General features: G+C 35.7%; 1 protein-coding gene across 1 annotated transcript in view; it reads left to right on the top strand.

Moving 5' to 3' along the window:
• Positions 1–24,836, top strand: part of LOC139099086 (uncharacterized) — a 59,103-nt gene that overhangs the window by 24,044 nt on the left and 10,223 nt on the right. Inside the window, exons 2-4 of the mRNA XM_070651484.1 lie at positions 10,362–10,949; positions 11,188–11,350; positions 11,415–11,828. Of these exons, the coding sequence (XP_070507585.1) occupies positions 10,653–10,949; positions 11,188–11,350; positions 11,415–11,828 (874 nt within the window). The 5' untranslated portion in view covers positions 10,362–10,652. The remainder of the gene's footprint in view (positions 1–10,361; positions 10,950–11,187; positions 11,351–11,414; positions 11,829–24,836) is intronic.

A 24,836-nucleotide genomic window follows, 5' to 3' on the forward strand; every position in this document is an offset into this window, starting at 1 on the left:
GCTGGCTCTATCGCTGGCTTCGACTTGCTAATTTCCGATACCAAGTGCAATCCCGATCGGCACTCTTTGAAATGTTGCAACCACGGCGACGAGATAATAGTATTCTAGGAACCAAGTGGCAGCCACTTGGCGAAAACAACCGATTATCAAAAGTTTCGGTCTTGACAACTCTAAATACCGAAACTGCGACGTCTTGGTCTCAAGAACACTTAGTTGCGTAGAACTTTGTCACTTTAATACTCAGAAGTACTTCTTAAGTTATTTTTAATTCTGAAATCTTTTATATTTTTATTTTAGTACTGAGAATTACTCTTTTATGACTTTATCTTTGAATTTATCCTTTAATTATGCCTCAATGTTGTTTTTCTGCAGATTTAGATATTTATTTTTCGTGTGGCTGAAGTACGTCGGCATGATATCGCAAATCGAATTAAAAACATGTCTATAATTTAGTCATAATATCGTCAAATTTCGTCAACCCATTCCCGGATTTCGTCAAGGCTTCCTTGTCGAGTTACAGCATGTCCAATTTTGGACAAAAATACCGACGTACTTCAGCTGACAATATTTTCAAAACAAATATTTTATAACATATTATATATCAAAACGCATCTACTAATTTCGTCAAATTTCGTCAAGTAAAAAATTTTAAAATCGGAAGTGATCTCCAGGACCTACATCCTGTTTAAGCTGTACCTGAAGGTACAGTCAAGTCAAAAAGTTTATTAGTATGACATTTTATACGTCTAATCATATCTAAATTTCATAAGGATTTCAAATAAACAAAAAGTTTTTGGATTGGACCGTCCTCAAGTAGCTTAAGTCGATTAAAGTGCTTTAGAGTGGCCTAAATTTGAAAAATTTCGTACATGACATGTTATATGTCTAAACACGTCTATTTTCATCAAGAATTACGAATTTTATAATATATCTTATTTTTGATCCTTATGTAAACTGCTTATGTCGGTTAAAAGTAATAGACAGGAGATAAATTTTCTAAAAGTGCTGCAAGAAATTTTTTCTAGAAAAACTTAATAAATCAAATTAATTTTTTATAAAAATCGAAAATACAAAATATATGAATTGCAAATTGTTTTCGTAAAAAGTGAAAAAATTAATTTTAATCTTGGTTCTTGTGATTAAATTTTTTGAGATTGTTAGTAAACAATAATAATCTCAGATCTCTAATTTTTTCTAAAAAAATAAATTTGAAAAAAAAAAATTAAGTTAGGTATTAAAATTGTAAATAATAAAATCAAATTACTAATAATTTTACAGAATTTGATTTATTAAGTTTTTCTAGAAAAAATTTCTTACTAGAAGAAAATTTAGAAGAAGTTAGAAAATTTAGTTCCTGTCTATTACTTTTAACCGACATAAGCAATTTATATAAGAAACAAAAATAAGATATTTTATAAAATTCGTAATTCTTGATAAAAATAGATGTATTTAGACATATAACATGTCATGTACGAAATTTTTCAAATTTAGGCCACTCTAAAGCACTTTAATCGACTTAAGCTACTTGAGGACGGTCCAATCCAAAAACTTTTTGTTTATTTGAAATCCTTATGAAATTTAGATATGATTAGACGTATAAAATGTCATACTAATAAACTTTTTGACTTGACTGTACCTTCAGGTACAGCTTAAACAGGCTGTAGGTCCTGTAGATCACTTCCGATTTTAAAATTTTTTACTTGACGAAATTTGACGAAATTAGTAGATGCGTTTTGATATATAATATGTTATAAAATATTTGTTTTGAAAATATTGTCAGCTGAAGTACGTCGGTATTTTTGTCCAAAATTGGACATGTTGTAACTCGACAAGGAAGCCTTGACGAAATTCGGGAATGGGTTGACGAAATTTGACGATATTATGACTAAATTATAGACATGTTTTTAATTCGATTTGCGATATCATGCCGACGTACTTCAGCCACACCTTAATTTTCCTTTAGATGTTTCCTCTTTGAGTATTCAAACTAGAAGGAATTTGTTTTCTGAAAATTCCTCGTTTTTTCATCGAAGTTGGCGCCAAAAATTCATGAAGTTCAAATTTTGAACCTTTTCAAAATTCGAATTGTTTCTTTTTAAATTTTTGAACGGCCGTTAATTTTCTTTAGGTTTGAATGTCATTTCGCAAAGTTCAAATTTTGAACTTTTCACTGCTTTGGACTATTTCTTTTTAAATCCTGAACTGCCGTTAATTTTCTTTACTTTTAAATTTGAATTGTTAGCATCTTAAGTAATAACCTATCAAATCATCTTCATTTGTGTTAAGAGGAAATTCTTAAAAACTGCTTGAAAAAGCCTTCCTCACTTGTGTCACTCGGATGAACTAATTAATTTATGAATCATAAAAGACATTTCTATCAATAAATATTACGAATTCTCCAAGATTCAAAGTCATAATTGGCACATTTCCAATTAAGCTTAGTTAAAGGCATCCAAAACTATTCACAAATAATTCTCAAATTATTGAAATTCTAAATCAAAACAGATACTTTTGTGTATCCAAAAAAACTGTGTCTCTAAGCCGTTCCATATCTCATGATTGACTCATAAAAACTTGGCACGTCATTCCGTCTCGATTTCATATTAAAACAATCAATTCATTGTTGACAACATAGTGTAAGTTTAAATCAATAAAAATTATATTGTTGACGCAAAAAAATTCATTTTCTTTTAATTTATGATCAAGGTTGGCATTTGTTAATTGCTCCTATAGAGAGAAAGTTATTTCTGTTATCAACAAAAATAAGTCATTAGAAGCAGTGATGGACAACCTGTGTGTCGCAACACACTTGTGTGACTGAGCAATTCTTGTGCCTGGGCCACTTGTGCCTCTGGACAACCTGTGTAACTGAGCAACCTGTGTGATTGAGCAACCTTTGTGACTGAGCAACATGTGTGCCTGGAAAACTTGACTGACTGAGCAACATGTGTGCCTGGAGAACTTGAGTGACTGAGCAACATGTGTGCCTGGGGAACTTGAGTGACTGAGCAATCTGTGTGCCTGGGGACCTGTGTCCTTGAGAAACCAGAGTGCCAGGAGAAATGTGTGCCTGGGGCAACCTATGTGCCAGGGGCAATCTGTGTGTCGGGGGAACATGTGTGTCTGGGGAACCTGTGTGTCTGGGGCAACCTGGGTGCCTGGGGCAACCTGTGTGCCTGGGACAACCTGTATGCCTAGGGCAACCTGTACAAGGGCAACCTGTGCACACTGTTGTACCGTCATGCACACTTTTGTTTTTTGGAAGGGTCATGAACCATACACGGTGTACGGTTTCAGTCGAGCCTGTTCACCAAGGTGTGCCTCGAAATAAAAGGTTGCCCACCACTGCATTAGAAAGGAAAGGAAAAAACTCTTCAGAATTTCATCATCAAAGGGGTACATCCAATAAGACTTTCCACGCTCAGTTACACAGCATGAATAGGATGGTTAATTGATGCTGTATCTAAGTGAAATGTTACAAAATATAAAATAAAAAAAAAATCTTTATTGCGTAAAGGAGGTAGAAGAAAACATCAGTAATCGCCTACGTTTAATAATTATTTTTTCTTCATTGGCATAAATTCAAGACCCTCTGACATAAATTGTCCTTTTTTTATGCCATCACTCCAAACTTGGTAAAGATGTGATAATTTTTTCTCTTAAAGTTTGTAGAGCTTTTATAGACTTTTGGAGAATAATGCGTTTTGTTGATTATTATTATATTCTCCGCCTTGGTGCTACACAATTTTATTATTTACTTTCTTGCTTGCTTAATGACAAGAAATAAGATACAAGTTACAAGGCAGTCGCTTGTAGGCGTTGTGGTTGTTGATACAGGGGGTGTGAATTGGAATTCAAAGTTTGAATTTCAAACTCCAAGAATTTTTCGGGGAATAAACATCAAAGCTCTATCCTAAAATGCTTGCATTCCAGATAAAGTTACAAAGGAAATTTCAGAACTCATTGGGGGTTGTTCAATTATTACGGAACTCCACCGTATATACTTTGTAGGGTTTGCCAAAATTAGATGTACATAAATGCAGAGATGCAGAAAACTGCAGACCTGCGCATCTGGATGCGCATCCAAATGCATCTGAAAATTTAACCAAATACTTTAAAAACTCTGAAAATGATAATTTTTCACATAAATTAACATATTTTAATGATGAAAAATCTTGGAAAATGCTAGTTTTCCCTTAATTTTCATATATAATGATGAAAAACTTGGAAAAACACTGGAAAATTAAATTTTTTCAAATTTTTAAAAATAAAGTTAGAATATCGTAGAAAATGTTATTTTTGATTTAGTTTTCCAATTACGACGGTGAAAAACTCTCAAAAATGCAATTTTTCATCATTTTTTACAAAAAAATTTCCATACAAAAAGTTCAGATGGATGCAGTTGGATGCAATTGGATGCGCATCTGGATGCGCATCTGGATGCGCATCTAGAACAATAGAAACTGCAGGCCTGCGCATCTGGGCGAACCCTAATACTTTGTAATGAAATCCACACCCCTTTCCTTAACAATAAGTGAACAGCCCATTCGTAAATTTTTGCACTTGACACAAAAAACAGACCCTTCCACGACGTCTGCCCCTTCTACCCCTTCTCCCCTTTTCACCCCTTCTATCTCTTCTAACCCTTCCACCACTTTCACCCCTTTACCTAAAAACCCTTGTTTGTCTCCAAATTCTAATTTGGAGTAACTTTCTAGCTTGGATTCGACACATTCATGCACATTAGTACATACTGCTTACTTACTGTAACCATGTTTTAACTTGGAGCTTAGGTTATTATAAAAGGCCTCTCTAACCCACCCATGCAGAAATTATCAAGAATTTGTACAGTTTTTGCCTGTCTCAGATGCCTGTTTTGCAACTCTGGTACCGCGCATGGGTGGAATCCAAAAGAAAAAAAGGCGCCCGGGTACTAAAAAAGCAACTTGGTGTAGAACAGTAATTCGGGAATGTAAATTAGATGTCAAAACAGTAATAAGTAGTAACTATGCACATTAGTGTGCCGCACGACACACATAGCCCACCACTGACTACATTGTATTAATCAGGTTCTTTTCCATCCGGGGATTAAATAAAAATACAAGAATCTTAACAGTCACCCCCAAAGTGAATATAAAAAGGTGACCAAAACTGTTGCTTATTGATAACAAAATAAAGCTGTGTTTCTACTTCCAAAAACAAAGAAAACAGAACCAAATGGTTGAACCTTTTTCCTTTCATCCTCATAAAATAAAATTTTACTTCCTTTGAAAAAAATCATAAAAAAATAATTTATATTTTATTGCGATTGAATGAAGGAAAGGAAATGAAGGGGGTAAAATGGGGTAAATATTAAACCGTAAAATGAAACGAAAACACGACATAACACTTCCAGTCGAACATATTTTATGAAGTTTTTTACAGCACAATAATTGAACACTTCTTTTTAGTGCTTCATTGTTCAATGAGGAATGGTTGAAAGTTTACATGAATATTTTTGATGCTGTTGCTGTAAATTGTGTTATTTATGGAAATATGTATGTATATAAGGTAGCATTCAGAACTAAAAGGAACGTTTTCATACTCCAGACTGTAATGGTTTGTAATAAAATCAAACCTCATCTCCTCAAAGCTTTTGGGATTTCCGAATGTTCTCTACCATGGGGTTTGTGTTGGTTACATGTTGGTTTGACCAACTTGGTTACTTTAAGCATAACTCCTCTTCGCGTCGTAGACCCACCACACCTAAAACGTGCGGTTCCTTCCAAAACATGAACATATTAAGGGATCGTTTACAATAAAAAGTCCTTTAAGTTTGTCAAAACATTATGCGCATATGCGCATACATGCGCGTGTGCGTATATATGCGCATTTATGCGCAAACTTCACGCACATGTATGTTTGGATCAAGGCTCAGAAACTCAAAATAAAATTGTAAAAATTTTTTTTACAAGTTACAATTTTGGTTGAGTGTCTGAGCCTTGGTATGGATATTCGCATTTTTGTTGAATCCTATCCTTAAGTAAATGAACGCTTCCTTATGAGAATTCAGAACTAGTAGTTTTTGATCACATACGGATGTGGCATTCATATGCTAGTTATCAAATAGAGGCAGCTTCCATTTGTTGCTAACAGAAGAGCTTGAGAGTAGGCTTCTAAATTTAAGTCGCTTGGGATGAAGCATCGGTTAATAGATTAAGTTTTAAAATCATAAATACTGTATAGCGATGCGAACAGTTCTACATAATTAATTAGTAATAAAATCAATACCCAATTCCTTATAAAATTCAAACAATACTTAATGATACGATAAGATTGTATCCACATCTAATAGCTTTTAATAGCTATTTATCATAATGCTTTCAATCTCTCGAAGACAATTTCATCCATTTCATTTGCATATTTAATTTGAACTATGAAATGTATTGAAACTTCATCAGTAATGCTTCATTTACCATTACAAAATATAAAGCAATTTAAGCATCAAGAAATGCTTCAATCAAGCTTCAATCAGGCAAATGCAGAAAAAATCCATTAAAATTTTGTAATTTTAATTTATTGACAAAATCAATTGTCTGATTTTGATTTGAATAGAATACAGTTGGAAGTCAGGACTGATTTAAAGTTAATTGGCAATTTGAGTGAAAGAAACTTTAGAAAATTCATAGTCAGACAGCTTAACTTTTAACTTTAAAGACAGTGTCCAAGGTCTGAACATACTCAATTTTAAGGTTATGCTCAAATTCACCAATCTAACAACTTTGACTTGATTGACAGAAATGAAGAAGGCTCATCCACGGAGCTATAAAGGCTCATCTTAACATTTTATTCCTGCCATTCAGAACAATTTTGTCCGTTAAAAAATCTTTCAAAAAAGCTCAAAATTTTCAAAGTTTAAATCATTGTTTACATTCTGAAATTTCGTTTGTTTTTGAAAATTGAGCCTTTATGGACATAATTACTTGTCATATTATCGATCTTTTGTTAGTTTACAGCTCAAAGTTATGAATTCAAAATGTTGTGAGCTTTTAAGACGTTTAGAAAGTATTTAGATCAGTGTTCAAACTGTTTTGTGTCATGGCACACTCTAATGGAAAACCACGACCGAAATCACGCAGGTCCTGCGGTATCATGGTTCATGGCAATTCCAATCAGTAATTCAGTCGGCAATTAGCCGACAACTTTCGTCAAAAGCCCGCTAAATATCATCTACCATCGGCAGTCAACGGCGAATATTGACACCCGATGTTGACCTGTGACACCTTCCACCGGCAGTCGACTGGCGACCGTTAGCCGTTGACTGTCGATTTTAAAAGACAAAAGATGACCGAAAACAGCTGATTGCCAACTCTGTTTGACATCATCAAGACGTCAAAATGTGTTGATCGGCAAAAAAGCCTTCCCTAACATATAATAGGCACTATCTTCTACCTAATGGACGTGCTCATGAGTATACTTAACCAATATATGCAATTTTTCATGATCCTTGCATATCCGTTCTTACCTACAGCTTTAAATGAGTATTTTACGTAAAATGAGCATTTTACTATTGATTGACATTGAATCTAACAATTCGACTGTAGGCTAACATCGGATAAACAGCTTAAATAACCATACCATACCATAACAAGGCAGCCTTTCTGCAATGTCTAAAGTTATTCAGAAAAATAAATATTATCTAATTCTTAGATTAAATATCGAACACCCCAACCCACTCGGGTAATGTGCTTTTTTCTTCTATTCTACGAAAGATCTAATGCCTGATAATCAACTTGAATGTTTCACTTTCTAATCTAGAAGTGGAAATCGATAATTTATTTGATGGTAGGCGGACGAAGAAGGTGAAACTTTTATACAGAATTGCAAAACTTCCTAAAAAATAATGAAGAAAAACAAGAGTCGTAATGATCATTAAATCCAAATCAATAATGTTATTTCAATGTGTGACTACACAAGGAGCAACACGAACATTATGCAAGAAAAAGAAAAAAAACTTTTTCATTTATAACATGATGGAATTTGCTTCTACTTAAAGTTGTTGATAAAGTTCTGGATAAATCTTAATTCCAGATTGCGTTGTGCTGTTGTTAATCATTCCACTTCAAAAGATTCGATGCTTTTCATTTAATTAATCTCTTGATGAATATCAGGAATTATTCTATCGATAACCTTGAAGATAACTTATACTCTGAATCAGTGGTGGGCAACCTGTGTGCTGCGGCACACTTTTGTGTCACGGCACACTTTTGTGTCACGGCACACTTTTGTGTCACGGCACACTTTTGTGTCACGGCACACTTGTGTGTCACGGCACACTTGTGTGTCACGGCACACTTTTGTGTCACGGCACAATTGTGTGTCACGGCACACTTGTGTGTCACGGCACCCTTGTGTGTCACGGAACACTTGTGTGTCACGGTACACTTGTGTGTCATGGTACACTTGTGTGTCACGGCACACTTTTGTGAAACGGCACACTTGTGTCACTAAATTATTTGGAAATTTCGAGAATCGTATATTGTGTGCGGTTTTTGACTAGGCTCACTATTAAACAGTGATGGACAACCTTTTTTTCACGGCACATCTGGGTAGTAAACACAGACTGAAACCGCACATGACATACGGTTTATGTTACTTACTTACTTACTTCCTTGGCGAAGGCACACGAGGGCCCATTGCCGCATTTAGAGTTCGTCGGAATCTGAATCTGTCTTTAGATAACTTCTGCCATTTTCTAATTCCCAGCACTTTTGCATCGTTGCTTAAACAAGAGTCCCATGTTTATGTTACTTCCAAAAATTTTTGACTGCATACTTGGCACACTGGTTGCCCACCACTACTCTAAAGTAAATACTCAAAATACACACAATGTAGAAAAAACGGATGTAGTCCCCCAGGACACTGTAAATCTGTCATGGAGTCGAATTCAATACAATGTAGCATGTCAGCATCAAAACAGTTTGAACAAACTCAAACAATCTTTTCCACTTTTTGTACTCCGTGTGCCTTAAGGGTTTATTTTCTGGATGATTGGAAATCATTCAATTGAAATTTTCGTGAACAGCATAATGTGATGGCTAGAGCACTAAGGCATTTCGTTGTATTAACCGTAAGACACGACGGTTGTGCTGATGACATCTTGACAGTTAATTTTGACCTAATTTTGGTATGCAAATTTTTGTGCAGCCAGAGGCGTAGCCAGAAAATTTTTGTATGGATCGCTCCAACCCTCTCACCCTCACCTTGAATACGCCCGTATTGTGCCACTCTGGATTCCATCCCAAATATAACCAAAAAGATACACTAATCAAAAACCAAAACATTTAAGCTTTTGCATTAATATTTTTAGTATATCCATAGTAAAATCACAAAAGTTCTCATAATATACGATATTTCCACATGAATGCTTGTGCAAAAACAAATGTGCTTAAAATATATCAAAATGTAAAAAAAAAGACTACTAACCATAACATTGTGGCTGGTCAAAAAACAAGGAATCTAATAAAAACTTTTTCATCATTCCATTTTATTTCTATTTAACTTCATTTTTCAATTTGGTTGAGAATTCACATTGATATGCATTATATGATGTCCGAGAGATACAGCTTTGATAAGGAAGTTTTGAGACTCAGCGTCTCCATGTCGTGTGGCCGTCTCCATGTCATATGGTTGTCTCTATGTCATATGACTGTCTCCATGTCATATGACTGTCTCCATGTCATATGACTGTCTCCATGTCATATGACTGTCTCCATGTCATATGACTGTCTCCATGTCATATGACTGTCTCCATGTCATATGACTGTCTCCATGTCATATGACTGTCTCCATGTCATATGACTGTCTCCATGTCATATGGTCGCCTCCATACCATATGATCTCCTCCATGTCATATGACTGTTTCCATGTTATATAAGCGTCTCCATGTCGTGTGGCCGTCTCCATGTCATATTGCTGTCTTCATGGCATATGATCGCCTCAAAGTCATATGGTCCCCTAAATGTCGTATGGCCGTCTCTATGTTGTATGGTCAACTTCATGACACATGTCTGTCTTCATGTCATATGATCACATCCATATCATTCGGTCGCCTCTATGTCATATGGTTGCCTCCATGTAATATGGTCGCTTACATGTCATATGACAGTCTACGTATCGTATTGCCGACTACATGTCATATGACAGTCTACGTATCGTATTGCCGACTACTATGGCCGTCTCCATGTCATAAGAAGCCATAAGCCTTCTTAATTTGCGTCGCTCGGTCTAGTAAAATAAAAAAAAAAATCCAATTTTAAATCGTTCCTCACGCTCGATTGAATTTATTTTATTTTTTATTTTTCTCTTCCTTCTTATTGCAGGACAACCTTGTCTTCTTGTTGATACTATTGGATAGCATGGCAAGATGAAATTAAAAGTCACAATCATGAAGAATTCCAATTGAATTATTTACATAAAAAAAAGTTTATAGTCAATAGTAGAGTTTACAAATATTTTTTTGTAATAAACGTGATACAAAGTAGCTCCAAATAGAGGACGTGATAGGAAAGAAAAGAGTAAAAAGTACAAATGCACACAGGAACGGGAAGCTGTGAAGAGTAGAAAAAAACAGTATAAAAAAGGGGTTAAAATAACAATAAAAAAATAAGAAGATGGAAGACAACTCAACCGTAGTATTTGGTAGCATAAGACTGACATCGGAAGAGAATTTTTACAACAACACACCAGCACCGCCATCGTATGGATATATAAACTATACAACACCATTTATAGGTCAATCAACTGATGACTTGTTGATGCCAATTGCTGATGTTAATCGTGATCCATTCTATGTCGTTATACCAATAACTGTCGTATACGCAATTATTTTTATAACTGGAATTATTGGTAATATATCAACATGCATTGTCATCTCAAGAAATAAGTCAATGCATACTGCAACGAATTATGTAAGTTACGTGATTATCATCTCAGACTGTAGAAATGTCGAATTTGGTATAACGGTCAAAATTAATTTGAAATTTCGACGTTTTTTTATAACGGTCAAAATTAATTTGAAATTTCGACTCCTTTCGACGTTTTTTTATAACGGTCAAAATTAATTTGAATCCTTCGACACTCAAATTTCCACAGTCTGAATCATCTTTTGTGATTGATTTAATAATATTAGTTCCTTTATTCCTTTAGTACTTATTTAGCTTGGCTATATCCGACTTCATACTACTCATGAGCGGTGTACCAATGGAACTTTATTACATTTGGCAGAAACATGAATTTATATTTGGTGAAGCATTCTGCATATTAAGGAATGCAATCAATGAGATGTCGGCTAATGCTACTGTCCTTACAAGTATACTTAACATACTTATAGACTGATTCATATAATCCATAAATTTTCATTTTTTTTTCCATAGTTACTGCATTTACAATAGAACGTTATGTAGCGATATGTCATCCGTTCCTCTCACATACCATGTCTAAGTTATCGAGAGCCATTAAATTTATCTTCCTTATTTGGATTCTCTCAATTGCATTTGCAACGCCACAAGCTATGCAAACGGGTATCGTTGTGAATGAACAAAATGAGACATGGTGTACAATTGTACAGGATCGTGTCATAATTGAACATTCATTCCTATATGCAACAATATTATTCTTCTTTGCACCAATGATGCTGATATCTGTACTTTATTTACTAATTGGCATTAAATTACGCTCAAATACACTTATAAAGAGAGAAAATGGTAATGTGGTTAGGAATAATAATCTTCATTCAAGTACGCAGAGCAATACAAGCCAAAGCACAAAGAGAGTCATCAAAATGTTGGGTGAGTTGAATGCCTTTTGTTTATCATTTTATCGGGTTTTAGGATAATTTTAGGTTTTAAAAGGAAATGAGGCACAATGAGGGGATTTTGTGGTAGATGAATATCATCATTTGAGTCCAGTTGCATCAAGGCATTGACACTCTTCATCCGGCCCATACAATCTTTCATCCGGATGAAACGTGTGTCAATGCCTTGAGTTGCATTGGAGATCTTAACGGTTTTTTAGTACAAAATTTGAAATATGTTCTTTAATTTAGTACATTTAGAACTTGTACTAAATACAAATTAGTAACGAAAATAACAATTTTTAGTACAAAATTTTAGAAAATTGCAAATTTGAGCAATTTCTGGACATTTTACAAGCTTTTAATATGTTGAATACATAACTTTGAGCTGTAAGCTTACAAAAGATCCATAACATGACAAGCCATCATGTCCAGGAAGGTCAAATTTTCAAAAACAAACGAAATTTCAGAATGTAAACAAAAACTTTGTTGAATTTTTGAATTTTGAGCATTTTTAACGGACAAAATTGTACTTCAATGTTGTTGAGGAATAATGTCAATAGAACCATTTGAGTAGCATTGACTTTAATCGAATTATACTGTTTACGTGGAAAACATCTCACTCTTGTCCGATCGGAATAGCATTATCAACTCAGACGTTTAATGGATGAAGACTAAGCCTACATAACTTTGATCAACTAAACCAGTGGTGAGAAACCTTTTTTGTTGCATGGCACACTTACTTACTTACTTCGCTGGCCGTACATATCAGTTGTGATCCATGACCTACTTCAGATGCTGCTTAAAATCAGCTCTATCTCTTTCTACCGCTTGCCAATTTCTTAATCCAAATGCAATACTATCTCGATCGACAGCTTCTTTCCATGAGTTCTTTGGCCTTCCTCGTCCACGACATGACACACATTGGTGGTAAGCTACGATCGAAACCACAATTTGTGTGTCGTGAATCACACAAACCCAGTTGGCTTGGTTAGAACAGCGAAAAAGCATCCAAATTCAGTTAGACTTTCGCTGGCATTGAGTCCGAGTCGTTTGGATCGATTGGCTGACACTCTAGGCCAGTGGTGAGCAGCTTTTTATTTTTCGCGGCACTCCTTGAAAGTAAGCCTCGACTGAAACCACACACGGAATACGGCTCATGGAATTTCCAACAATTTTTAGTGCAGAGCCGTGTGTCGCGGAACCACAGGTTTCCCACCACTGCTTTAACCACAACGAAGCCACAGCAGTCTTTTCACTGTCTGGTGCATAGCATTTCGGGTCAAATTCGGCTACTCAAGGACCGCGACACATAGGTTGTTCACCACTGCTGTAACCACAACGACGCCTGTGCTGACTTATCGCTGCTTAGTTAATGGCATTTCCAATAAAATTCGGCTGTATGCGAGTGTGCAGCATCACACAGGCTATCCACCCCTGATCTAAATCCAACCAACTTGTGTGCATGTTAAGACTAATTAGATATATATCAACAGACAAGCTGCAAAAAGAAATCCATTTATACAACAGAAAAGTTTCGCAGATTAATTTGTCCTTCTTATTAATCTTTTTCCTACATCCAGTTCAATGATACATTACTGATCTTTCAGTTCCACCTCAAAAATTATCATCACAACCACACAGTACGTGACACAGAACTAAATCGCTTAAAGGTTGTGTCTTGTTTAAATACTTAAAACAGATTATGATAAAATTACGAACTACCGTACCTAAGGCTGTAATCCTATAAGAATCTCTTACCAATAGGTACAGTTGTTGATACATAGTCACATAGTACAGAAGTGCCCACACACAAATTTTTATGATTATGGATTTATTCAGGATTATCAAAGAAGAAGGAACCAAAAATTTGCTGATAGCAATGCGCATTAATGCTGTTCAAATCAGCACTAAAAGTCGTGACTATTTTTAGAATTAAGCAACGATTAAAATTTTGTTGGAAGTAAGAAGATGCACGTGGAACAGTGTTACTACTTACTAATTCATTTCGCTGTCCATACAGATCAATTGTGGTTCATGGCCACACTCAGATGGCGCCTAAAGCTGACTCTATTCTTAGCTTCCATCTGCCAATTTCAGTTTTGCCTACATTTGCCTTAATTATGTTTGAATAATCATCCGAAAAGTACGAATTGATTAATCAATCAAAGATCCAGCTCTAGGCTGATGTGACTCTCTGACTTGATACTGGATTCGATTTGAATTCGGCAATATGCCAGAGTCACGTTGGGATAATGCTGAATTAAGGCCAACAGAGTTTGTCGAAGTCTCAGTTTCAATCAAAATTGAGGACTGAGACCAGTAAGTCTTGGAATTGGTATCAAGAACCCTTAATATTAACCTGCCATACTTGGATCAAACTCTCTAAATTGCTTGTTTTTCGTAACTTGCTTCCTTACTTTGCTGGTCGTACATTTCAGTTGTGGTCCATGACTTCCCACACGAATCGCAGGAAACTGACTCTATCGCTAGCTTCCACTTGCCAATTACCAATACCAATCGCAAAACTATCTCTACAGCTTCCTTCCAAGAGTTCTTTGTACGTCCAAGAGCTCCTGTACCGTCCAGAAGGTCAGCTTGATCGTATTGGAGTGTGGCTTTCTCAAAAACGACCGTTAATTTTTTTCAAAAAAATATTTTTTGTCGTTAATATTCAAATTTTTTTTTTGACCGTTACTTTTATTTTTCTTCGTAACGGAAATTTGTATTTTAAAATAAGTTGAGTTCGAAATGTTCGAATTTTTCGACAATATAATGTCGAAAACTCGAATTTGAGACGACCACACTCTGGATCGTATAAAACTAGTATAATTCCGAACCATGAATAGGGAATCGAACTCAAGTCCTAAGAATTCCGGGTCTCATGCTCTTAATTCTAAGGTATTGTGAGTTACTCGAGTATATGGCAAAATGGCATATTCGACTTATACAATAACTGTATCTTCTGTATTCTACTGCATTCTCGATAGACTAGTGGTGGGCGACTTTCTATTTTTCGCGGCACACTTTGATGATAAGTCCAACCGAAACTGCATACGATTCATGATATTTCCAACAACTTTTGGTTGACACACAGACTGCAAATCACTGCATTACAGGAATCCAATTCCAACATTGCTAGACATAAATCCTAACCAAGCCAACACCCTCCTCCTTCCTCCTCTCAGATCCAAAAACCAGATCCATCTCAATATTAATGATCCGTACTCACCTAAACATCTGGTCTCCCAACTCTGTGCTTACAATTTTTTTACAACTTTATTTAAAACATCTTCTTCCTTTCTTCCAATTTCTTAATTAACATAAGTGGTTAAATTACAGTGTAAAAAAGCTTTCCACAACTTACCGACTACATTATAGTCATGTCTACAACGAAATTAAATTGCTTCCGTGGTATCAATTCTAATATTATAATAAAATGCGATGAGATTCAGATCACGATTGCACACATTTTTCTTCGCCAATTTATGATGAAAAGCAGAAGAACGGAAAATTAAAAAATCCTGCTTTAGGGACGTTCAAAAGTTAGGTAACGTGGGAAAATTGAGTTTTTGGAACCAACCGACTTTTTTTACTTCCATTGACAGTTTGATTGTTTCCCGACCCCATCCTCATTCCCCTAAAAGCGCAGGGTTACGTAACATGTGAACGTCCCCATTTCGAGCCTCAAATCAGCATTCTTGTGGCTGAATGTAATTTAGAGTTGTCAAAAATTTATTGCAAACTTTTCCTTGACTTTTTTTTCCATGCGTAACGCATGTATTAAATAATCTTTTTTTTTCGTACTCTTATTCTCGCTTTGGTTGTAAATTTTCCTTCCAACCGTGCATGGCTGGTGAGAGTGTAATTGTCTGAATGACTGAATGTGTAGGCAAGGAGAATTGAGATTTCCTTTTATCTTGTTTAAGGTCTTGTTTCATTCATTTTGGTAAAAAATTGAATTGAAAAAGTTTTGTTTTGTACATTCATAAGAGGTGGGGTTGAACATGAGTTACGGGTGACATTTGGAAATGATTTATGAAATGAGCCGGTGTTGTTGTTTAGGTTTGAATTCGTTGGCTTAACATAGTCTCTTATATCATTTTTGAACACAGCTTAATTTGCAGCTTTGAGGCATTTTGATTACTGAATCTATTGTACCACACTCTTTAGACTTACAATTTTTAATAGGATCTAGGATTTAATGTGATCCGAACCTATTACAAGCACTGTACATCAGAGTTGCACAACAGGTATCTGTAACAGGCAAAAACCGTACAAATTCTTGATAATTTGTATAATTTTGTGGGGAAACCGTACAAATTATCATGAATTTTCAAGAATATTCCAAAGAAAACATCCAGATACTAGAGAATAATCCAGTTCTTCTAGCAGTGGATACACAATTATGTGCGAAATACCTCAAAAAACTGCATTCAGCTTAAGAATCGAACTTTGGAACTAGAGTGACGAAATGGAAAAAGAGCTTCAAAAATTAGACATGACTTGGGGATTGAACCCAGGACCTTTGACACGTAAAGCCAACGCTCTACGATTTAAGCCACTGAGCCCATTTGACTGCTTAACCAACCCTCACTTAACAGACATCATAACGTCTTAGCATAGATATTGATCATTCAGATTTAAATAACTTTTGCTTCTTTTAAATCGGAACATGGTAAGTGGTTGTTGGCGATAGAGCTAGTTTTGAACGACATCCGAGTAAGGTCATAGATCATAAGGTCATAGACACAATTGATCTGTACGACCAGCGAAGTAAAATTAGGTAATGCTTCTTTTGCCTACATCACGGAATATCAGAGCATGATTTCATGGTTTCATATTAGGTGCCTATTGGGTATAGTGCCTATTAGGATCAGTTATGATCAATCTTAAGATATTCCTTTAAAATCTATCTAAAAAGCTCTGAAATACTTCAACACCAGACGAAGCTTTCATGAAACCCCAATCCACATTATTGATGGACATCATAAATTAACATATCCAAATGCTGTACATTTGTAGAAAAATGAGAAGTAACTTTTTATATTTTTCATGATAAATTTGAATAAATTGAAATATAAGAAGTATCATGCTGTTGTGAAAAGATTGATTTAATAATTCAATGAACTGTAATGTCTTATTTCTCATGATAAATTTTTGAAGAATCTAAGTATGTCAATCAATAAGAAAGACTTTACCAAGAATGAAGTACATTTCCTTTTTGAACATTCTTATTGGTAAGTCAAAGCACAGATCAAAGACTTATGTTTTCCTGCCAGTTTTAATTCAAAAGAAAATGTCCTTCAAGTTTCAAATTTCAATTTTTGTTCATTTGTCCTTCAATAAATAGGTTAGGTAGGAATTTGTGGATTCTTATGCTGTATTTTGTATCTCAATTTTATTTTATATAAAGCTGTACAGTCTTATTATACTCTTGGGTATGCTCACTAAAACCAAACATGGTCTATTTTATTAAATTTAAGACTTTATGCTGCTTCGAGTGCTCTGATCAATATTAATGCCACAAAATGCCATTTAAAAAACTCGATAATTGGATATTGCTTGAATTTTCACAAGTCTGTATGGACTAATTAAGATATATATGGAATATTTCCATTTTACAAGGTCACTTTGATTTATTCAATAAATTAGAAAATAAGAAGAAATCAATTTATAGGAATGGTCTTCTGATCTTCTCGTCCTTCAAAATGGTTCATAAATTCCAAGCGGTCAAAGTCAAGCAATTTATTACGTAAACATAGCTTCATTTGTGGGCTTATTCGATCATCTAGCAATTTGAGCTTTTCTAATTGAGGTTAAACATTTGATTATGCAAGAGGTGAGCAACCTGTGTGCAGCGGCACTCCTTGATGGTGAGCCACGACTGAAACCACATACGGCTTGCGGCTAATGGCATCCTAGCGTCACCTTAGTGTCACATTAGGGTCACACTAGAGTCACACGAGTGTCACTTTAGGGCCACATTAATGTCACATTAGGGTCACACAAATGTCACATTAGGGTCACATTAGAGTCACATTAGGGTCACACTAGTGTCACATTAGGGTCACACTAATGTCACATTAGGGTCACACTAATGTCACATTAGGGTCACATTAGTGTCACATTTGGGTCACACTAGTGTCACATTAGGGTCACACTAATGTCACATTAGGGTCACATTAGGGTAACATAATTAGCGACTTTTAATGTGAATATAAAATTAAAAAATAACGATCAAAACATCTTTGAAAATTAACGGTCAAAAAATTTGAATTCCGAAAACGCAAAAACACGTGTTTTTGTTTATAAACCTTTAAATAAAGCATTTATCTATAGTTTAGAACCATTTTGAGCTTGCAAAGGATGCGATAAGCCAGGAAATCAATGCCTGGAGCTAATGCTTTAAATTAAAGCCTCCAACAATGTCTTGTTACTGAGATTTCTTTTTTTCTTTACTCATCCAGTCATCCCTTTAAAGAGAAATACCAGGCATAATTTTGTTCAAATATGCGCAATGTTGTTCAATTACTTGTAGCATATCAGTTCCCAGAAATTGAATCTCATCTACATGTAACATAAAAGCTTGATAAAAGCATCTATTTAAGTGAAATCTTCCATGAAATTAAAAAGAATTCCTTAATATTGTTTTCATAAAAGAAAAAACTCAGCTACGCATAAAACCCCTTTATGCCTAAGCTTTACTACATCCACTAATGTAGGACTCATTTTTATGGAAAATATTTCCGCATGCCTACTGAGAATATTAATATTAAATGCGTGAATTATATTGAAACATGTCAAAATTGAAAAGCTTCCAGAGAATTAATCTTGACATGTCATATCCAAAGACATAATTGTCAGATACGCTCGCATTTTCTCTCGCACATGTAAGTCAAAAAGTAATATCAAGTTTCATAAGAAGAGCTGAAGTGCATTAAGAATGGCATCAGTAAAGTAAAACTTAGCAGGAGATATGGAGGGGTCATTCAGTTATTAGGTAACGCAATAAAGGGGGTTTTACCCCTTGAACCTTCTTTCCTCCTCTGAGAGCGTTATTCAGAGAAATTCACATAAAACTCATGGTGTAACAAAGTTATTTTTTGACCAACCGACTACCCTCTTTCCTCCTCCAAAAAGAGCGTTACACGTTGAAGGAGGGTCACGTAGAACTCTTGGGGGTCGTTCACTTTGTACGTTTCGCTTTTGAGGGGATGAGGGGAGGGGTCGAGATTCTGTTACTAAGGAGGGAGGAGGAGCAAAAAGTCGTAAGTCCAAAAATAAGAAGGGGGCAACCTTCACCTCTCTAAAAGCGTTGTGCAGGAGCATACCCAGAGAGGAAGGGGTGTGGTGGGGTTTGAAGTTGATGGCAAAAATTTAGAGGGGAGGAGTTGGTCACGAAAACCCCAGGCTACTCGAAGATTTGTTCAAAAATGTGGGAGATGTGGTTGTTTTGACCCTCTAACGATACGGCGTTGCGTGAACTCAGGCGTTACGTGACGCCATTCGTTACATGACTCCAAGCGTTACGTGACGCCATGTGTTACATGACCCCATGCGTTACGTGACGCCATACATGACGTTACATGCCAACGACCCCCTTTGAAGATGAAAGAAAAAAGAGTAGAAAACTGGAAAAGCAGGAAGAAATTTATCAAAAGAACTTCTGCTGGAACTGCTTAAATAAATGACGCTGTGACCAAGTTGTGACAATAAAATAATTAATGCGAAAAATACCTAAGTAGTCGGAAAAAACTTTTTGAAACTACGGGAAAAAGTTGGGAAAAAGCTTCAACTGAACTTTATTAATTGAAAAATAAGTTAAAAGCGCATATCATCTCGTACTGCTGCGGGTCGGTTGTAATGTTTGCAAACTTTTTTTGTCGTTCAATTAATGTTCTGTAGACAAATTTTTTAATTGAAAGCCGTTTAATTAAGTATCATGTTGATGACGGTGATTTCCTTTATAATCAAATTTGGGTAAGATCCACTTTACTTAATGATGTGACTGAAGGAGTCTACATCAGTGGTGGGCAACCTTGGTGTCGCGGTACACTTATATGACAAGCCTCGACTGAAACCGTACAATTTATAAGGCTCATGGCATTTCCAAAAAATGTTGGCAACACATTAATGTGTCACGCCACATATGTTGCGCAACACTGATCTCCATTAAAGCAATTAAGAGGATTTCCAAAGAAAATTGACCAAAAAAATAAATAAATCAATTTTTCAATAAATTAGCATGATCCATGACTTTCCTTACATCTACATAGCTTGTCAACATCATTCATGGTCTCATTGATTTGAGGCACACGTGCATGGAAACTGACAATCAAATTTGAAGGCATTTTTCTGTTCGTCAAGTTAACTCTTGTTGGCTTCAAAAGAAAAAAGTACTTCAATCATTCAATTTCGTGCAGCCATAACAACTTTTTCATTGAAATTTTCATTTCATCAGTCAAAAATTGACGGTATATTGAGAGTTGTTCTGCGAATTTTAAATTTGATTACGATGAAATCGTCAATTGTCAACTTTAGGGTATGAAACATAAGTTATTGCAGTTAGCCCGAAAGGCATGCGGTGGAGAAAAGGCAAGAAATATCATCCCCGGGCTGACATGACTCTGTCCAGAGCTCTGAGCTACACGAATGAAGAAGTCTTTACCAAGGAACTTTAAAGGCACCGTTTTATTGGCACCAAAGTGAAGCTGCTTCAATTGGTTCATATTGTCTTTAAAGTTCCTTGGTAAAGACTTCTTCATTCGTGTAGCTCTGGTATTAACGCGTATTTAGATTCCTTATTTTGGTTCCTTAAAAATTGCTAATTTAAGTACTTTCTGCTTTAATTTCTGACTATTAGCATATTAATATCAAAAGTATGAACTGTTAACTTGCAGAAGATCAGTAAAATGACAAGCAGCTGCGCTTGAAAAGACCAAAATTTGCAACAAACTAATTTTGAACTTTGCAAACATTTTGTAAACAAAGACCTAAAATTTTGAACTTTAACCTTTTTTGAAAGCTTTTTTAACGGACAAAATCACTTTCAATCAAAGTTGCCATTGAAATCTTCCGATGAATCACATTTTAATTTAAAATCATCCTAGAAACCAGGCAAATGACTTAAAATTGAATTAAAAATAACTGGATCTTGACGTCATAGGGAAATATTATTTCAAAGAGTCCTGTGGCTTTTTTCATAAAAGTTCAATAACAAACTGTTCGGTTAGATTAAAACATCAAGCAGAGCTTTAAAAAGCAATTGAATAATAACTTCAAGTATTTATATATTTATACTTCGTGGAAGCCACATTGACACTGAGTAGAGATTAAGGACTCTCCAGATCGAGGCCAAGGCTTCTCAGTCCGGTTCTCCAAGAATTCCCTTGTTGACTCTGTCTGGTTCCGGATCTCGGTCTTGAAAATTCATAAAAAACAGAGTCTACAGGAAACCCTCCTGGTAATAAATCCTAGAGATTTCTAGGAAAATATACACAAATGATCCAAAGAATCAAAAGCACACAAAAAGCAAAGAATATAAATTGGGAAATTCAAGATGAAATATGAACAAATAAAGAAAATGATAAAAGTGGATGCAAATTTCATGTCAATTTCAGATCGTTTTGTTTATGAATTTTACCAGAGTTGACATGCTGTCTACATACATGGTAGCAAGTTGTGGTATTTGAGGAGAATGTAATCTGGGGTATCGAGCTATATATAGACGAATCTGCAAGTTCAAGATTAAGGCCACTGTGACTGAGTGGTTAAGCAAATGAACGGACTTCTGTATCAATCTATTATGAGGACGTGGGTTCGATTCCCATCAGTAGGAGGATCTTTCAATCATTAAATAGAGCTGTGGTGCGCAACTTGTGTGACAGAAGTGTCATGTCTCACTTGTGTGACAGAAGTGTCATGTCGCACTTGTGTGACAGAAGTGTCACGTCGCACTTGTGTGACAGAAGTGTCACGTCGCACTTGTGTGACAGAAGTGTCATGTCGCACTTGTGTGACAGAAGTGTCATGTCGCACTTGAGTGACAGAAGTGTCACGTCGCACTTGTGTGACAGAAGTGTCATGTCGCACTTGTGTGACAGAAGTGTCATGTCGCACTTGTGTGACAGAAGTGTCACGTCGCACTTGTGTGTCGCCAAATTTATTTGGAAATGGCATGAATCGCATTCTGTATTCGGTTTCGGCCGTGACTTACCACCGAGAGTTCCCATGACACAAAAAAGGTTGCCTACTATTGATATAGAGCGTTGTCAATTCGACAAGGATTTCCACAATGCTAACAACATTACACCAGCCAATATGCAGCAATTGTAAAGTTGTCCGAACTCTGCAACTTTACATAACACAACTCTAGTGCGACTTTGTTCTGGAAGAATGACAATTTCCATAAATTTTTTATGATTTATCCTTTATTCGTGTAAAAAACTGTCATAGCACTCAAACGCTCTGGATGAAAAAGGAGTTATACGAGCATTTAAAGTAATTTTTCATGACTTTACAGATTTTCTTTTGAATTTTTGTTTTTGTCATATTTGACATGATTTTTTTATGCCACAAACTTTTGAGTTTAATATGTGTGAATGTTTTATGTTGGATATGTGTACATAGTAAAGTGATGAAGATTCTCAAGGATAAACGTCACTCTACTGTGATGTGTCATTCACTTAGTATGGAACGCTATTAAGGTAGTAGGGGAGAAGAATTGGGAGCAGGAATTGAAATTTTGGAACTGATCAAACAGTGACTACGAGGGGTTATGAATACGGAGGGTTATAGGGATGTCAATCAGAGTTGCATAGCAGATGCCTGTGACAGGCAAAAACTGTACAAATTCTTGGTAATTTATATGGTTTTTTCATACAAAACCATACAAATTATCAAGAATTTGTACGGTTTTTGCCCGTCACAGGCACCTGTTTTGCAACTCTGATGTCAATAAGTCGACTTTTTGCGTTACGTAATATATGAACGACCCTAAGCAGAGTTGCAAAACAGGTTCCTGTGACAGATAAAAACCGTACAAATTCTTGATAATTTGTATGGTTTTTTACAAATCCATACAAATTATCAAGAATTTGTACGGTTTTTGTCTGTCACAGGAGTGTACTTTGGTCTGTCACAAGTGCGTGTTTTGCAACTCCTACCCTAAGCATAAATTTGAATAAATTTTCATAAACGAAAAAAATCCCCCAAAATAAATCCAGACAAAGTCTTTGAAGTCTGCAATACACTTCCAATTGAATCTAAAATTCTGACGCGAGGGAGATTCCTTCGAAAGTGAATCAAAGTGATTTTAAGCCCAAATCTAATAAAATTTTTCCAAGAATATTTTTCTCTGATTTCACATTTCATGTAAAATATTTAAAGCAGGGAATATACCTCAAAGGAACAACATCACTCAGATCATTAACACATTTCACGAGCTTTTTGATGTTCTTAAATTAATTTGAGATTTTTGACTTTTATTTAGTCTATATTGTGAACATACCTTGATGATTAATTTGTGGTTAAGTTGTCAACAGTTGTGTTGGAGTTTCTAAGGAAAACCACATCAATGATAAAGATCCATACACTGTCTAAGAGCCTTTAGAGCAGGATAATAGTATAAATTGGCATTCTGCCTAGAATTTCCAAGAACGCCACTAGCTCATTGGTAAGAGCATACGACTAGAAATCGTAGGAAGCGGGTTCGATCCTCGTTCGAATCAAGTTGTTGGGAAATTGTTCCTTTTTCTGCTATTTAATCAAGGCTCAGCTTATTAAGTACAGAAATTAAGCATCAACAAGTTGTATGTAGCACAAATCTAGACCGTTTCTCCAAAAAAGCAACAATTAATGACCAAAATTATGCCTATATTCCATTGCGTGCCTAAGATTCTCTAACCTTGATCTCAGGAAAGTCAAGATTAGTCGTAGCACATATCACTGATCTCGTCACGAATTTCAGCTATAGTATTGAACATTGAGTAGCAACGCACAGCTCACAACTACGTCATAACCCCAGCATGACTTCTTTTCTATCATTTGCTCCTTTATTCATGAAATATTCATGTCTTTTCAGAACAAAGTATATTGCATTTAACTACCCACATCTATGTAATACTTTGAAATCACCTGCTGTATAACTTTGTTTGTATTCTTACGAAAAATAAATCAATTTAAATGTTGCAGCAACAATAGATTTTTACATTAAAAGTTCCTTTACAATCGTTTTCAGAATGCAGCAGCTCTAAAATAATGAAGCATAAGTTCTATGAAATATTTTATATTTACGCATCCATTGTTGAATCATTGAAGCTTTATATTGTAGTGGTGGGCAACCTGTGAGACGCGGTACATTGGAGTGCAGCACCACATTGGAGTGTCGCACCACATTGGAGTTACGCACCACATTGGAGTTACGCACCACATTGGAGTTACGCACCACATTGAAGTGTCGCACCACATTAGAGTGACGCACCACATTGGAGTGCCGTATCATACTGCATTGTCGCACCACATTGGAGGTGTCGCACCACATTGGTGTGCCACCGTACATTGAAGTGCTGCACCACATTGGAGTGCCATACCACATTGGAGTGACGTACCACATTGAAGTGTCGCACCACATTGGAGTGTCGCATCACATTGGAGTGTCGCACCACATTGGAGTGTCGCACCACATTGGAGTGTCGCACCACATTGGAGTGCCGCAGATGTGTATTCAGAGGGAGGGTTGCCCACCACTGCCTTACATTTTCAGTTCCAATTTCTAAGCTATCTAGAGACTTTTCGAGTTATGCCTTCGTGACATTTGAACACTTTTTCTGATCATTTATTTCCTAGAATAAATATTTCTTCTGCTCAAGATGTAATCACTACACCGAAAAAAGTCATTCATCGTTGTTAACGACAACAGAATTGAGCTGAGAATGTCTTTTATTGTGGCATTTTTCTCATTTTTTGTTTCCATACCGACCACGACTCAATCACATTTTTC

Source organism: Chironomus tepperi, unplaced genomic scaffold (assembly GCF_022539635.2).
Source record: "Chironomus tepperi strain 1889 unplaced genomic scaffold, CSIRO-AGI_Ctep_v1 contig_461, whole genome shotgun sequence".
Classification (NCBI taxonomy): Eukaryota; Metazoa; Arthropoda; class Insecta; order Diptera; family Chironomidae; genus Chironomus; species Chironomus tepperi.